This window comes from Struthio camelus, chromosome 2, assembly GCF_040807025.1.
Source record: "Struthio camelus isolate bStrCam1 chromosome 2, bStrCam1.hap1, whole genome shotgun sequence".
In the NCBI taxonomy this organism is placed as follows: Eukaryota; Metazoa; Chordata; class Aves; order Struthioniformes; family Struthionidae; genus Struthio; species Struthio camelus.
Genome location: NC_090943.1, coordinates 160,116,787 through 160,134,193, shown reverse-complemented (window position 1 = coordinate 160,134,193; position 17,407 = coordinate 160,116,787). Strand labels below are relative to the sequence as shown.

At 41.3% G+C, this 17,407-nt stretch overlaps 1 protein-coding gene across 3 annotated transcripts in view; it reads left to right on the top strand.

Annotated features, from left to right (window-relative positions):
- ZHX1 (zinc fingers and homeoboxes 1) overlaps positions 1 to 16,607 on the top strand; it is a 28,485-nt gene extending 11,878 nt beyond the window's left edge. The window contains exons 3-4 of one of the 3 annotated variants that reach the window (XR_011139312.1): positions 5,914 to 9,281; positions 15,752 to 16,607. Coding sequence is in view for 1 of the 3 variants with exons in the window: in XM_068933210.1 (XP_068789311.1) it covers positions 6,131 to 8,749 (2,619 nt within the window). In the remaining 2 variants the exon portion in view is untranslated. Of the gene's footprint in view, positions 1 to 5,913 lie in introns of all 3 variants that reach the window. The other 2 variants (XR_011139311.1, XM_068933210.1) reach the window with 2 other exon arrangements.
- Positions 16,608 to 17,407: the final 800 nt, after the last annotated feature.

Here is a 17,407-nt window from a genome sequence, read left to right as displayed (position 1 = left end):
CTGCGCACGCGGGGGTTCCCGTACAGCATGAGCGATGACTAGAGAATGAGTCGGGCTCTCTAGCAAAGGAGACCATCTGTAGGAGTGCTGCTTTAGTCTCTGAAAAAGCTGAAAGGTGTCTGGGGACAAGAGCTCCGGGGAGTGAAGGGAAGGTCTTGTACTTCCAGCTCGACACTGGGGCCTGGGAAAACTAAGGTCTCTAGAAATTTTTCAGCTAAAAAAAAATTGCAGATATGAGTTGAAAGGAACATTTTGTGAAATTGTTTCTGTGCCAGATTGTTTCATTTTAAAGAAGGAAATCCCAGGAGAACAAAACCTTTTGTTTTGACATTTCAAGAAGAAACTTTTTTGATAAACCATTTTTAAAAGGAGTATTTTTTTTCTGTTCTATTTCTTTAAAAGACAGTATGAAATAAACATTTGGAGGTTGAATTAAATGTTTATTCAACCCAAAACATTCTTTTAAATCTTGTCAGGTCAATAATTTCTTTTCTCTTCTTTTCTTTTCTTTCCGCTATGTAACAGCACAGCAAGCAAAACAAAACAGAGATATAACTATGCAAAAAATGTATCCCTAGCTCGGCTACTGTTTATTGGATATGATAAGCATATGCATAAGTGATCTTAACCAGGTCTGATACTCACTTTCAAGAATAATCACCCAGAGATACGTGATGAGTGCTCACAATTTGAACTAACGCTCTGGAGATCTGAAAATCGAGACCTGCCTATGTGAGGCTGAGCTGCCAAGATGACTGGATAAAGTAGAAAATACATGCTTATGTGACTGAAGAATGGAGGGCAGTACCGTATATGTTGAAGGTACTTAGTCAATGCAGCCACGATTAAGTACTTGCCAGATTTGATCAGCGGCATCTATAGGATCAGACATAAAGTCTGGTTATGGCTGTGTGTGTCAAAAGCAGTAGCACAAATTACCATGCTCATCGTAGGGGTACCCGGGAGGCATTTTATAATAGAGAAAGAGAATCAAGGTCATTTAACGGTCACTTCTGGCCTGAGATTCTGAAGAGTTTACTTTGATGGAACCTACTCAGTAACCCATTAAAACCGGTGGGGATGAGAGTTAACCAAGCAAGTCTGGTGGCATGTCCTGTGGCAGACTCCCTTCAGCCTCCGGTGGCCTTCGCACTGGGTTCCTCTTTCTCAACCTCAACACAGGTCTGGTTTTGGCATATCTTGTAGTTGTGTGTGGGCAGACAGGGCAGGACCTTTTGGTACCCGTGCAAGCTGCAATGCAACAAGGCCCTTAAGCTTGCTCTTACCTTCTGGCACACGTGAAGTCCTCCTGACATCGGTTTGATAAGCATTGTTGCTTTGCTGAATTGGGATCAGACCTTATTTTAAAACTAGAAGGAAACGTGAACATTGCCAGGTCAAAATTGAGCTTTGTTCTTTATAGCAATAGCGCCCTTTGAACTTTGCAAACAATGAACAACTGAAGAAAATGGCAGTAGAAAACGAAGTGCTTCACCCTTCTGGCTGAGGGGCAGTACCAGTGAGAGCGGACTAGCCTGCCCTGAGCCCCGTGCAGAGTGGTTCTTGACTTTGGATGTATCTACGCTGAATAACTGGTAATAGGAGGAGGCTAAGGAAGGGGTTGACGATCCCATATTGTCATGGGTTAACCGGAAGATAAAAGGAGAAGACAAAATAATGTCTTCTGTGTTAAGAAAGATTGTAGGCAACTTGGAATTGAGGTGATTTTTTAAAAGTTAGAAGCAGTTTCCACTGTTACATCTTCTCCCGAGTCACCCTCCTTGTGTGTGTTCTTACAGTCACATTATTCGATTTTGATTTTTTTTTTCCTTTTGCCTGCCTGCTGGATAAAAGTTTCATACAGCAAGCAGGGGAAAATGACTTTTCACAAAGCACATAACCTGAACATAGGGTGAACGCTTCCTGTAACTCCTTTATTCCTTGCTGCATCAGCTGCTTCTTACTGCGGGGGGAGGGAGAAGAGGTGGGTAAAAATTTGTGTGAGAAATACCTTTTATACATAAATCTCCTGCTTCAGCCCTTTATCTTTTCCTTCTCAAATTCTAATCTTATAAGAGGCAAGGAGGTTTCTCTCTGCATTTAGGAAATATTTATTTAAAACTTTATCCAAATCTGAAATAGAGAGAACTTTTTGAGTGTTGAATTTCACTCTGGAGAATAAATCTCTGTTAAAATAACAGTTAATGAATTGGGATTATTAATGGTTTATGTTCCATTTGTGAAGAGCAGCTTCCTGAGCAATTGCATGTTCAAAGATAGGATTTAAGGTCCTGAACCTTCAAAAACATATGCTTGCACTTAAATTTTTATATCACTGGGATATTGTCTGTTTTGTGGGTTCGTTTTGCTGGGAATGTAGCCCATAGGAAAATCCGAGGTAAAATCCCAAAAGGGGATCACGATAATGAATAAATCTCGAGAGGTTAAAAGTGGAACTAATGTAAAGTTTTTCTCCAAATTCTTTCATTCAAAAATACTGCTTTTGATGTATTACAAACCCCTGAAACATGCAGTGACAAGCCAAATTGCACGATATAATTTCAATATTAACAACCAGGGTTAAAAGGTCAGAATAGGACAGGAAAAGCTTAAATGATATCTTGTCACGATGCAGACCTTATGTAGTTGGCCCTGAAGTATTTAAGGGACAAGCCAAAGCAATCTCTGAACCATTAGTGATGATCTTTAAGAATTCATGGAGGTTGGGGGTAGTCCCAGAGGGCTGTAGACAGGCAAACGTAATACCTACTCTTAAATGAGAGAGAGGGAGGCAGGAGCAGGGGAGGAGAACGCTTGGGGAATTCTAGAACAGTCAACCAAATCTCTGTTCCCTGAAGAACAGGAAGAATTTACTAAAAATCAGTCTGCAAGCACCTGGACAACAATAAGATTCTAAAGAAACTGTGGATTTTTTCAAGCCAACCTGATTTCATTTTTTGCCAGAGTAATTGGCCTAGTGAAATGTGTTAAGTGGGATGTTGCAAACCTTACTGAAGTCAAGATACCTGACAAGGGTCCCGCACGGCGTTCCTGTGAGCAGCACTGGAGAGATGTGTTAGATGAACTGGCGTATAAGTATGGCACATAATTGGTTTGATAAACTACTCAAGTTTGAGTTTTCGCAATCCCCTGGTAAACTGAGGGAACGTGTCAAGCAGGGTGCTACAGATGGAATAATCCTGCTAGCAAGAAGGAGAAGGAGCAGGGTGTTTTGTAAAGTTTACGGAGGACAGAAGGCTGGGAAGGTTTGCAAGCATCTTTCTTTGTTGAGATTTTAGTGAATGCTTTTGCAGCTCTTCATAGCCCTGTGTTGACATAAACATAGGTTTTTGAAATTACAACATCCTCTTAAAAAAATCCCTAGGTAGTGTAGTCAGAAGAGTGTAAATGAAGCTTTCTTTTTCTGAAACCTGCTTGCATCAAAGAAACGCGTTGCTCAGCTGGCAAACAGTGGAGGGGTAGGATGATCTGCCTATGCACAGTGTGACATACTCAACCACAGCAAATCACAATAGAGGTGTGCTACAGAGATTTAACTTAAGTAACATTTAAAAAAAGAAAAAAAGAAAAACCCAGAAAAATGTATCTCGAGCTTGCTTCAACACTGCATGCGAGGTCAAATGTTGCTTTTGCTTACAGGTTGTGCCACCTCAGCTTTGGCCCTCAGCAAGCTCCTACTCTTCCTCCGGCTGCCCTGGGTATAGATCCGACGCTCTGCAGTATGGACGAGGCATTGCAAAGTGCCTCAGTCACTTTTTAAACTGCAACTTAAGTTGGCAGAAGTAGCCCTCAAGTAGCTTTTGAAAATTGGCATTTCTGGCATTTCTGAAATTGTACTCAAGATCGCGGAAGGATTAGGTAATGCCACCCAGCTCTTCCCCAGGAGAATTACTCAACACTTAGTCTTGGCCAGTGTCTTTCTTTTGTGAAGAGTCATCTGGCCCACCGGAGAAGCAGTATGGTTAATAATGCTCTACTTCGCATCCCACAGGACAGTGAAACAAATGGATCCATTTAGTTCTGCTTCACAGCTCTCTCATTGCCAAGATAAATGAGATGGCTCGCAATACGTACTTTCATATACGTTTAAATAAATATCTTCTACACTTGTGCATGGTTTTACAGACTGCCAGAACTAACTTGTGGAAGAGGGGATCTTTCAAGTCCAGTGCTATTAAATAGTTGTCATTCTGGAACGATGAGTCTACCTGAGAGTTATTGAGCGTCGTCAGTGTCCTCGTACTGTGTAACCGTATCCTTGGCACAAAGAGCAGATCACGTCAGGCTGGGCATTTGGATGTAGGCACAGAATTGGTGCAGATAGATTTGGAGGGTCGCTGTTTAAAAACATTGGGTGAGGATTATGAAAGAAGTGAAGCGCAGAACATACTTTCAAAACGAGAGTTTATAGAACAGCACGATGTGGCTACTAGGGATGAACACTTTTTTTCTTTTTTTTTTTTTTTTCCCCCCCTCTAAACAAAATGTGAAGCTTAAGAATTATTCATTTCCCTCCTATCCACAGCCTCTGCCATCCACATAATCAAAAATAACGAATCATGTTACCATACTGTGGAAAACAGTATTTCCTTGCCCCTTTTTTCCTTTCACACTGCCCTTCTTTTTCTTTTAAAACTTTGTCATGAACAAAACTAGCCTTCTGCTTTTAACCTGTTAAAAGCTATTCCCTTTATAAACCATCTGAAACAGCCCACAGTGATTGCTGCTAAGTATTCCTCTTGAACTTGAGGATGTGGCCGCTTTGGGAAGTAGGTGATGTTCCACTGCCAAAAAATTGACATATCTTAGGGATTTCTGGTAGGAGAAATCAGTGTGTGATTTTATTTCAGGAAGAAAACTATTACAGAGTTTATAACCCTCCGCGGTAGTTTCTGCGTCATTTCCAACGCACCAGTTGCGGTCCCTGTGGGATAAAATTCACTTTGGTCTATGCTATTTAAGATTTTACTTATTCTCTGAGTTTACTTAGCCCTTAATTTTATTTGGTGCCTGTTTTTCTTAGAAACTGACAAGGATCTCTTAACAAAAAAATACAGAATTTTGTTTGGCTTCTGCTTGCTATTTCAGTCGTATTGCATTTTTCTGGTACAATTCACTTGATCAGTCATGTCCCCATTAATGCACAGAGCCATGAAAACAGATTTTAGTTCACTGCCGTATACTAGCAATCAACTTTTATTGGTCTGGGGTTGGTCTTCAATTGGCGAGTGACATTAGGGGAGCTAGGAAGAAAGGATAGTCATTTTCTGTCTGCCAGCATGCCTTAAACAGGCATTGGTTTGCCTGTTTTCAGACTGGGGAAAGAAGTTCCCCTGCACATGCATGTGCACCCTTAGTGCAGTAGCAAAACACTCCTAATCTGCCTTTTCTAGGACACTTCACAACCTCTGGCTTAAAAAACATGATGGCGTCAGTAGCAGAGGGGTCAGATTTGGGGGAGAGTTTTGGTGGGAGGGACTGGTTCCCATAGGGCAGTTGAGAGAAGTTATCATAGCTTAGACAAAGCAGTCCAAAAGCAAGATGTAAAAATGGTGTAGGACAGCTGATCTCAGTATTATGCCAGGCTAAAGGCTCCTGAAGAAGAGGAAACGGATAGAAGGTTATTCGGTTTATACCATCCTGAGCTTTATGCCTTTTACTGCGTTGCCATGAAATAAAAACAAAATTTCAGACTGTAGTAACTGAATTGGATTTTGCCTTTCCTACCTTAGCTTTGAGCGTCTCTTCTTGGAATGGATGTACTAGATTCAGAAGACAAGCAGTGGCAGGTTGAACCCCCTGAGAACCGAATTACTTATAGCCATAGTACGTAGTAGAACAGAAATTAGTTATTTAAATTGAACTAATTATGCTGTCTCTTCTTTGCTACAGGTGGTGGATGTGGACTTTAAAACAGTGTGTCTCAACATTTCATCCTCAACTATCTATTTTTAATCTGATTGCACTACAAAAGAAAAGCTGCTAATGGGATAAATGTTGAGACGTTACAAGAACTGACTTGAAGTACCAAAAGCCATTACTATAAATCAAGAAGAGCTCGAAGCTAAGTCTGTATCTGATTAGTCAGTATCATTTTCACACAACAGGCATGGCAAGTAAACGAAAATCCACAACACCTTGCATGGTCCTAGCCAACGAGCAGGATCCGGATCTAGAAATGGTATCAGACATGGAGGAAGGACCACCTGTACTCACGCCAGCAGAGAACCCCACAGCAGAGAGTATAACAAGTGATGAGGATGTCCACGAGTACGTGGATTCAGACAATCAGAAAAATTTAAAAGTAGAAGGTGGTTATGAATGTAAATACTGTACTTTTCAAACTCCAGATCTCAATATGTTTACTTTCCATGTGGATTCAGAACATCCCAATGTAGTATTAAATTCATCCTATGTTTGTGTAGAATGCAATTTTCTTACCAAAAGATACGATGCGCTCTCAGAGCATAATTTGAAGTACCACCCTGGAGAGGAGAATTTTAAATTGACCATGGTGAAACGTAATAATCAGACAATCTTTGAGCAAACAGTAAATGATCTTACTTTTGATGGGAGTTTCGTTAGAGAAGAAAACGCTGAACAGGCTGACCCTTCTGAGGTCCCCTCATCAGGGATCTCCATTAGCAAAACTCCTATTATGAAAATGATGAAAAACAAAACGGAGACTAAACGCATTGCTGTTTTCCACAATGTAGTTGATGACATTCCTGGTGAAGAAAAGGGAACTGAAAATGAGCCAAACTCTGATGAAGTAGTAGAAAACCCACCATCGGCAGTTTCTGAGTCAAAAGCAAGCCATTCGGCTGTTTGCAGTGCAGCAGATGTAGCTAGTGCAGTAGTGACTCCAGCACCAGTGATTCAGCCTGGGGTGGCACAGGTTATAACAGCTGTTACAGCTCCGCAGAATCCAAACCTGATTCCAAAAGTCTTAATACCTGTAAATAGCATTCCAACCTATAATACTGCTTTGGATAACAATCCTCTTTTGCTTAACACCTACAACAAATTCCCTTACCCAACCATGTCAGAAATCACTGTTCTTTCCACTCAAGCTAAGTACACAGAGGAGCAGATTAAAATATGGTTTTCTGCCCAACGTCTGAAACATGGTGTGAGCTGGACACCGGAGGAAGTGGAGGAAGCAAGGAGGAAGCAATTTAATGGCACCGTGCATACTGTGCCACAGACAATTACTGTTATTCCAGCACACATTTCTGCTGCTAGCAATGGTTTGCCCTCCATTTTGCAGACATGCCAAATAGTTGGTCAGCCGGGACTCGTTCTCACTCAAGTTGCAGGTGCAAATACACTGCCAGTAACAGCCCCGATAGCTTTGACTGTAGCAGGAGTCCCAAACCAAACGCAGTTACAGAAGAGTCAAATTCACACTGCTCAGCCTGTTGCAGAAACCAAGCAAGTAGCTGCCGTTCCAGCCCCTCAGCCTATCAAAAATGAAACCGCGCTAGTGAATCCTGACTCTTTCAGCATCCGAGCAAAAAAAACAAAGGAACAACTGGCAGAATTAAAAGTCAGCTACCTTAAAAATCAGTTTCCTCAAGATTCAGAAATTATTAGGCTTATGAAAATAACCGGCCTGACTAAAGGAGAGATCAAAAAGTGGTTCAGTGACACACGCTACAATCAGAGAAACTCAAAGAATAATCACGGGATTCATCTCAACAGTGATTCATGTGCCACCATTGTTATTGATTCAAGCGATGAAATGAATGAGTCCCCAACGGGAGTCACTCCACAGAGCAAGTCATCATGGAGTGCTTTTCCTGATTTCACCCCACAGAAATTCAAAGAAAAGACCGCTGAACAGCTGCAAGTCCTCCAAGCAAGTTTTCTTAATAACCCTGTACTAACAGATGAAGAAATGAACAGGTTAAGAGCCCAAACCAAACTTACCAGGAGAGAGATTGATGCCTGGTTTACAGAAAGAAGGAAATCAGAGGTCTTAAAGGAGGAGGGAGCCGACCTGAATGACAGCAATGCCAGCAGCTCAAAAGAGGAGGCTGGAGAAACATCTGTGGGAGATGGAGCAGGGCCAAAATCAGGGGGTTCCTGTTCAAGCAAAATAGGCAAAAAATCACCAGAGCAGTTGCACATGCTTAAAAGTTCGTTTGTCCGTACTCAGTGGCCGTCTCCACAAGAATACAACAAGCTGGCAGAAGAAACTGGGCTCCCAAGGTCAGAAATTGTGAGCTGGTTCGGAGATACTCGCTATGCCTGGAAAAACGGTGGATTGAAGTGGTATTATTACTACCAGAGCGCCAATGCAAACAGTCTGAATGGCCAAGGCTTTGTGAGGAAGAGAGGGAGAGGAAGACCAAAAGGGAGGGGGAGAGGAAGGCCTCGGGGGAGGCCTCGGGGAAGCAAGAGGTTAAATAGCTGGGACAGAGGTATATCTGTCATAAAATTCAAAACTGGAACAGCAATCCTGAAGGACTACTACATGAAGCACAAGTTCCTTAATGAGCAAGACCTTGATGAACTTGTAGCCAAATCTCACATGGGATATGAGCAGGTCAGAGAGTGGTTTGCAGAAAGGCAAAGAAGGTTAGAGCTTGGAATAGAGCTCTTTGAGGAGAACGAGGAGGAGGATGAAATGCTAGAAGATCAGGAAGACGAGGAAGAGACGGACGATAGCGACACTTGGGAACCTCCCCGACATGTTAAGCGCAAACTCTCAAAATCAGATTGACGTGCAATTTGGGATTTGGGGGCCAAATACCTATGGATTGGGTTTGATGTTATAATGAAGAGCCAAACGATTTTTAACGGCCTTCAGTTTTAGGAAGCACTTACTTAGTATCTTCCTTCAACTTAAGAGAACGTGGGCAAGATGCTACCTGGGCAGGCAAGCAATACAGGCTTCCTTGCTACCAGAGATGGACATGCTCAGGCCTAGCCTAGGACATGGGGTTGTAAATCAGCTCCAGTTCAGTTCCTCCTCTTCTACGTTTTCTGATGGGAAGGTTCATCATTCACGTGACTGATTCTCAATATTTAATTGCCTTATGTTGTTTAATTCCAAAAAAACATAGACACATTTTTCCATTGCTGTAGGAGAACATTGCTTGCTCACGAAGGAGGAAAATACAATAACCTAAGATGTCTTTTTGCAAACGTCGCTTCACCTGAAAGGTTTCAAGGCCTGGGTTTATTTCTTAAGGCAAGAATTCAAAACAAAAGAGAAGGGGAAAAGTGTGACAAAGGAATCAATGAACCTAGGGGTGAGGATTGTTTGGTTTAAGAAAATAAGGTGGTATTGGTACCTTTTGTGCATCTTCAAAGTGTTTTGGGTTTACAGAACTTGTGCTGAAATGTTTCTTGTTGATAATTATGAGCTAACTGAATGAGTTTAAAGCTAGAAGATGCTTTTCGTTAAACTTAATCAGTGTATCCTACGTCGGTTTAATTTAAATGCCTGACAGACTTGATGCAGTTGACAGCGACATTTGTTTTTAACTTATGCATTCGTTCCTTTGTTGGAAAACGGTAGGAAAAGTATATATATTTCTAGCCAAAAAACATAAGTCCTTGTAATCTTACACTGTATTTTTATGATAAATATGGGGGGGAAACTGCCTAAAACCTGTTCAGAGTTTAGGGTTTTGTAAGAATACACAGATAGAGAGATGAAAAGCATCTTCAGGTGCTAGTAAGAACAGTTTTCAAGCAAGTTTGGCAAGGCCCTGATTTTTTGTTCTCAAACAGAATTAAATTATATGGCTTTTGGATGCTTAGGAATGATAAACACTAATGTTTACTTGTTCTTCTTCAGTAGAAGCCCAGCTGAATAATTTCTGTGCAAGCTTAACCTAAATTCATCCTAATGGATTCAGCTCACCACTATCCTGATTGCTTTTAGGACTGTTGGGTGAACACGCTTATTTCTAGAGATGAAGTTTGATCTATCTGAGCTGAACTCCAAAAGTCGTTTAATCTGATGGAGAATATATTCTGCATCTTAAATACGTGTCTTAAAAAAAAAAAAAAAAGCCACTTGGTCCCAAGGGTATAATATAGTAGTAGTGTTTGAATAGCCAGCTAAAAAACAGTAGGCCATATTCACGAGTTTAGGCAGATGAGCACTGGAAGTCCAAGGAGTAGTGTGTGTTCTTGCTACTGTCTGCCTGCATTTTTTAGGGATAGGTTACTTCAGATGTAGGTGTCCAAAGGAGTTGCACTGGCGCTGCTGTTGCCAGCGTTGTCTGCTTTTATATTGGCTGTAGCAGAAAGTATTCCAGCAGTCTCCTTTTGCACATCTGTCAGCATCTTCTTCGTAGGCATCTGTTTCTGTTGACCAATGAGAGGCAGATTAGTTTAGAAAAAAACTGGTCCTAATGTTTCCATATTTCCGAGAACCTAATCTAGAACTATTCTTTCTTCCTCACTGTGATAAGCACCTATCAAAAGATCAAGACAGCCCTTTTAGTCATGATTTGCTGCAGCAGAGGAGTCTATATTAGATCATCTTTTTCATGCCTGATTATGGGTGAAACCCAGGTCAAAACAAGAAGGGGAAAAATGTCTGACAAAAAATATTGTTAGCCTTCCTGACTGCCGCTCCCTCTCGGGACACAGAGGGAGCAGAGGGATCTTTCTGCTCGCAGATCTGACGGGCTGCCTGAGTTGCAGGAGAACGGTCTGCATGAAAGCCAGTTACTGGGGTGAGCTGGAAAGACGAAAGGCAATGGCTCACGCTGCGTATTACACAGATTTGATTATGAAACTGTTCCCTGGCATTGAGTTGGGGGAACCAAGGCACAAAGCAGCCAGCAGTGTGATTCTTTTCTCATGGTGCTTATCACTGTGAGGACAAGCCTCTCATCCTTCAGTTTAACTGTGGGCTGAGGGGGGAGAAGCACAACTGTTTTGTGAGTGTTTCATGGGCGTCCCACGAGTCAGGAGATAAGTGCTTTAAGAGAGATTAGAATCTGGCCTTTTCGGCATCGACTGCTAAAAGTGGTTAGGCAGTATTCTCATTTGGCAAGTAATAGTAGGGATGAGGCTGTCGCAGATGCTAGTAAAGAAAGATTCACGTTAGCTTCAAGCTCCAGTGGGAATACAGGGTCAAAATGCAGTGCTTGCTGAGTGGGAAAGGACAAACAAGGAGGGAAAGACGTGCTGTTTTTAAATTTTCAAAAATATTAAAGCAAATCCCGAAACTTCTTGGAAATATGCCTCTAGCAAGCAAAATTTGGAGTTGCCTTAATTCTTAAGGGTGCGCCAGAATTAATTTTGCCCTTCCCCCCCCCCCACCCCGCAAAAAAAAAAAAAACCCACCTAAATAAATGTCCCTTTTCGTTAGCAAAGACTGCATTTAGCTTAGCATTGAATCTAACCTTCTTTAAAAAGATGGGAAAAAAATAAAGATCTGAGTTCATTATATAATTACACTGGGAAATTTTCCATTTTGGCAGTGTTCTGTTAAATAACACTCAACTACAATGGTAGGCCTTAGCACATCTGGTCTGAAAAACACAGGAAGAGGAAACACATTGTTTATCAGACTAAATATAGTTGGATGGAAGTCTTCTTTCATTAAAATGATCAGAGATGATGGTTGATAGTATACTGAGTCAGATTGTCAGCTGCTGTAAATATTATAGTTCTGTGTATTCCAGTGGCTATAACCGAATTTGCAACCTATTGAGGGACATCATCCATTTGCAGAATTTAGAATTTACATGAAACCATGTGCTATGGGCCAGTTGCTGAGTGATGCGGAGTACCCACATTTCCTTAAGGCTAGATGCACGTTGTAAGCCTTTAAGTAGTGCCAAGGATAAGAGAAATCTGAATAGGTGCACGCCTAAAGATAGCAGTTGTTTGCATTTACCATTGTTCACAATCTGTCCTTTATTTCTGTTTGCAAAAATGGGAGTCCATTAATGACCAGTTTATTGCATGTTTACAACATTTATATATTTGCACTGTGTCCTGGGGGAGGCAGACTCCTTTCCAGAGGCCTCCTTCATTAGAAGCAACAGAAAAAGCATAGAAGGAGCTGTCAGCATGTTGACAGTGTGACAGGATGGTCTGTTTATCTGTGTGTTGGGATTGTGGCAGGTGGGAACCCAAAGCTACTGGTAGCAGTGGTTTAGCCCAGAATCTTCTCATCTAACCATAGGCCACTGCGGGCCTCATTTGGGTGGCCGAGGCACACTATATAGTCAACTGAGAGAAACAGAAGTTGCCTGGGGGATGGAGGGGATACAGCACATTCTCATTGTCTACTAGTTACATAGAGGCAACTTTCTGAACTTGAAGATGTCGGCAAGCATCTAAATATGATGAATCTGAGCATCCCTGTTTAGCTCCACAGTGTACCTCTGCAGCCTGACTCCCTCTTATAGCTTATCTACATTTGGATGTTTTTTTGGAATCCACCTGGAGTGAGCTAGGTTGACAGAGGGGGAAAATGGGTCAAGAAAGTACATCTGCTCTGCAATAAGTGTCCGTATGGGATTTTGTTGGTTTTCCAGAATATCTGTGTGTAGACGAGCTTGTGGTGTGCTTTCTGCATTTCTTTTCTTACATTGGAGCTAGTTATGAGCCAGGCTTTGATGATTGTCATTGAAAGTGAGATGAGGAAACAATTTGGTCTTGCTCGGATCTTACCTCTAGGTTGTTGGGTGGTTCTCGGTCTTCACTGAGAGTACTGCTGTGGAATTTAGCTGTGAACGTGAGTTATTCCGCAACTAAAGCAGAGCTTCCTTGTTCATCTACTCTTTCTGCCAAGGGTACCTGATCTGATTAGGCTAGTTACTGCTGTCTCTGGAATTCAGCTAATGCAAGAATAAAGATAATCCTGTGCCAGATGGAGAGAGGGAGAGGGGGAAAGGAACACACATTCTGGTGTCAGAACGAGGAGAGGCATTCACTATCACTGTGTCGTGCTGCTTACTGGCATGCTTTGCGTTAGCTCTGAGGACAATGAAAGAGCACGATTCCATCTAAGTAGTGCTATCTTCCCAGTATCGACCTCCTAATGACCCCAGAATTGGAGTTAGTTGTAAAAAGCAAGTCAGACCTATCCCTCCCGGAAGGTTTGAATGAACTGACACCGGCTTGTAAGAAGTGGAAATGAAGGAGAATGCAGAAGCTTGAAGACTCTGACTTTTGCAGAATTTACTTACCTAAAACTTGATAAGCAAAACAAGTTTTACTCTTGCTGTTCTGACAGAACAAGTAAGTTAAGTACTGCAATCACTCATTTTTAGCACCTAGAAATCTCTGTTTTGCTTTGAAAGCAAAGTGAGCAAAGATATCTAGTACCTCATGATTAGAATTTAGTGGATTATCTCTAATACCCTGTAGTAAATCAGGCCACTCAATTGTTGAGCTTTGTCCAGGACCATTTTTAAACCTGCTTTTCCACAACATTATATGCAATATACTTCCTAGCAGTAACTTGGATTATTGGGAAGGAAACTCAATGCAGACAGAGTGCACACATGACAGAAATAATTTTTTCGATGCGTGATTTGCTGACTTTGGGCAAAAGCCTATTTTCTTCCTACTCACCAAGGAACTCTGAGGCAGGCAAAAGCACTTCCTTTTCCTCTACAGACTAGAGAAAGGATTTTTGGAGCCCATACAAAGTGATTCATAGCCTTATGCAGTCCTGTAGGCCAGGAAGCCCAAAGACGCAGACGTTCTCCTCCTCCGTTTTCCTCTGAAACGAGAGCGCAGCAGAATTTCTGACAACTTTTTGCTGACTGCTGAGTAACCAAGCTGTAGTTTAAGGTGGGAAGTATTTTCCCTTTTGCACTTAACCGAGTACGGTGTTTTCAGGTTGGATGTCAGTGTTTGCTTCTGTAAATATGACAGTATCAATTTGTGTTTCCCGCCTCAGTCCCGTATCTGTCTATATTCACATCTTCTGAGGAGAAAAGATAAAACATTAAGCTTCTGTAATATTAAATATCCATTGCCCTAACCTGAATGCACAAAAATAGAGTGCAATAAAATGCAGCTATTTTATTTGATTTAATTTCCTGTTTCTTGGAGAATCACTTTGCCTACATTAGATACTAATGGAAGGATAGTATCAATGATCAGAGATCATTAAAACTGTTGAGTTGTTCAGAACGTCCGGGATGATTGTATAAATTAGCATGGAAAAGACGAGTAGAGCGCTCAGTTCCCTGCAATGACTGATGCTGGGTCACTCCTGTATTCTCCATAAAGCTTTTAATATCCTAGGATAAGCAGGTTTAGCAAGTAGCAGGACACAAACTTCTTGGGTCAAGTTACTTGAGTTTTGATTATGTATTAAAATGCTGTAGGAAAAGATTTGAAAATGAAATAAGTTGTAAAAGAAGGTGAAGAATCCCTTTAACAGCTATTTATAAACACCCAATTGCTCACATTTCTTTACCATTTTCTCACTTTTAGAAGAGGGAGATTTTTGAAGCACAGAAGGTTTACAGCCTATATTTTCAAATGAACGGCCTGAGCTTTTGGGGTTTTTTGCCCCCTTCTGCAGTGAAGAGAATCTGTGCTTTTCCAGTGGATACTCCCTGCAAAAATGACTTACACAATATTGTAAAATATAGAGTAATTAAGGATCTTGTGGCACTTTTCATGATTTAAGGTGGGATTTTTCTAATGACATGCTGATGTCTACACCTGAGCAAGACGTCATAGCATCCATCTGTAGTGACCAAGAGCTAGTCAGTGTAGCTGATGAGTGCAGGTCAGCTTGTCCTAAATGCCTGCAGCTGGCCCCGTGAGCTGCAGCCTGAGCTGGAGCGGGCTGGCTGACTGCAGCACTTGGTTGTTGTGCCCCGTTGGGCGTTCACTGTGGTTAGCCGTGGTACTCACCTCCACTTCCCACTTGATGCTTGCTGGGAAGCGTGAGGCCTTATCTTTGATTTGAGCAGGTAGCGCTACAGTGGCGGATAAAGTAATTGATCTTTGGTTATAATACCGTTGCTTAAATATGACTTTTGATTTCTAAAGTATTATAGAAGTAAGATTTCTATATAAACATTGGACTTTGCGTAACTTAGAATGTGTTAAGATACATATTATGTGTGTCCAATTGATCAAAGTATTTCCTTATGCTTATTCAATACTAGATACCTATCATGAAAGTTTCCCTAAAGAGTCTGCTAGAATGACAGAAGAGTTCAAGTTGCCACGTCTTCGTCTGTGATACGAAAAGATCAACCACAAGAGCTTCATTATGATCTTGAAATGTTCCTCCCCCCTTCAGTTCCAGCTTACAAAAGTGTTCTCAGTTTTGCTCAGTTGGTTATCTGCATGTATGCTTACAGTTTGTACAGAAATGCACTAAAAATGAATGAGTTGCCCTACCTGGGAAGGCTTTATATTGTATAGAAAATGTGGCACTAGGTACGGCTCTTCGTGTGCACAGGAGAGTTAACAGGTGTCGATCTCGTTTACAGAAATGATGGAGTTTTGCAATTTCTATAATATATTGCAATATATTTAAATGTCCTGTTTGACATGTGAAATGAAATTAAGTTAATGCATTGTTATGTATTTGAAGTATGAGGAAGACGATTCACTAACGACCAGCAAGGTTTTTAGAAGGTGTTCAGTATGTAGCAGTCTGTGTGATCTGTCTGGTGTATGTGATGTTAAAGGAAGCAACAATACTATTATTGTTTAGAATGAAGAGTTTCTCTTGAACGATGCAATAGCTTACAGTGTCTTTCCTTTGTAGCTGCCCAATGTGGTGAAGGGGAAGCAATTCTTGAAAAAGTTCAAGATAACTGGTTAACTGTGAATGGGCCTAATCTTTCGTGAAACCAAGAAAATTTTTGGACACACACAGGACTTGAATACTCAAAAGGATTGGAACTTAGTGTTGTGCCAAAGTTAAACTACTGCAGTTGGCAGAAGTTCTGCACTGTAAATAGAAGACTGATTAAAAGACAGCTTGTAAAAAAAAAAAAAAAAATCAAATTTTAATACAGTACGTTTTTATTAAGAGACATGATGGAAACATTCTGTTTTAGACCTTTTTTGAAGAGGCTTCAGTGACCACTAGATTTTGTCCTCCTATATTTTGTTTGGCCTATTACTATATGTTCTAGTAAGATGGGCTTTATTGCCTGTGTTCTTTGATATGTGATTAAGCTTATAGCTTTGAGTGACCAAACATTTTACAGAGTAAAAGTTCTTAGAAACAGTATAACGTAACCGATATTTCTGTGTCTTATTTATCAGGCTCTGCACAAACTTGGAAAGTTGTGCTGGACTTGTACAACTCACGTATGGGAACGCAGCATACTTCTTGACATTACGAACCTAAGCCTTTGTGGCAGGACAAATCTTGTCTTTGGATTTATTTTTATTATTTTTTTGAGGCAAAGAAGTGAATGAATGCTGCTGTAAAATAATTGTAATATTGCCATTATTGCTTTCTGTAGCAATTATTGCTTTTGCTTCAACAGATAAAGAAAATAAATCAGAGATAGAAAAAACCCTAAAAGACGCCGGTAGAAGAAAGCATCCTGTGGGAACGTCTCAAAATAAACTTTGTACCAAAAATTTGAAAAGAGAAATAATAGAATAAATCTCTCCTTACTGAGTGTGTGTGTTTTTAAAAGACTGTGTGGAAACCAGGAGGAACCATGATTGTACAGAAAGGTTGCGATTGAGATCTTTTCAAATGTCTTTTTTTCCTGTTACCCAAAACTGAAGTTCACTAGTTCCCCAGCTGTATTAAATTTGGGAGACTGGCTTGATTAAAGAGCCAGCATGAGGCCAGGTTCACGAGCGAATTATTGAAACCATTTGTTGGTAAATGTTCTGCCATATCAGCAGGCCTGGGACATTTGCATGATTTTTCTGATGAAGGCAGATGCTGTTTATTCTCCTATTTAAAATACTGGGGTGGAGGAAGAGGGGCAATTAGGAAGACCTCCTTCCTGAAGCCCTCGTCAGCTGAACGTTGTTGCGGCTTTGGGGCTGCCTTTAAAATGTGCCTTTCCTCCAGCGAGGAGCGGTCTGAGACGAGCGCTTTCTGCCAGCCCTCGGCATCTCTCTGGCCAGCCCTCGGTCAAGCGGGACTCACCATTGCTCAGAAGCTCCTGGCAGGGTGCAGCAGCATCGTTGCCCCGATGTAGCTCAGTGTGCAGGCTTCCCCTCGCTTTGCTGGAGGCCCCAGCATCATGCCTGCAGACCTATCCCTAGGTGAGAAAAAGAAGTTTAAGCTCTACGCTTTGGCTTAGGTCAGTCCAAAAAAAAAAAATGACATCCCAAACTGAAGCAGTGACCTATGCGCGAGGGTGTAGACGAGCACTAGCAGTCAGTACAGCTTGATCTTTGTCCAAATAGTTTTAGTCAGTTCAGCAAAGAAAATAGAAAAAAAAAA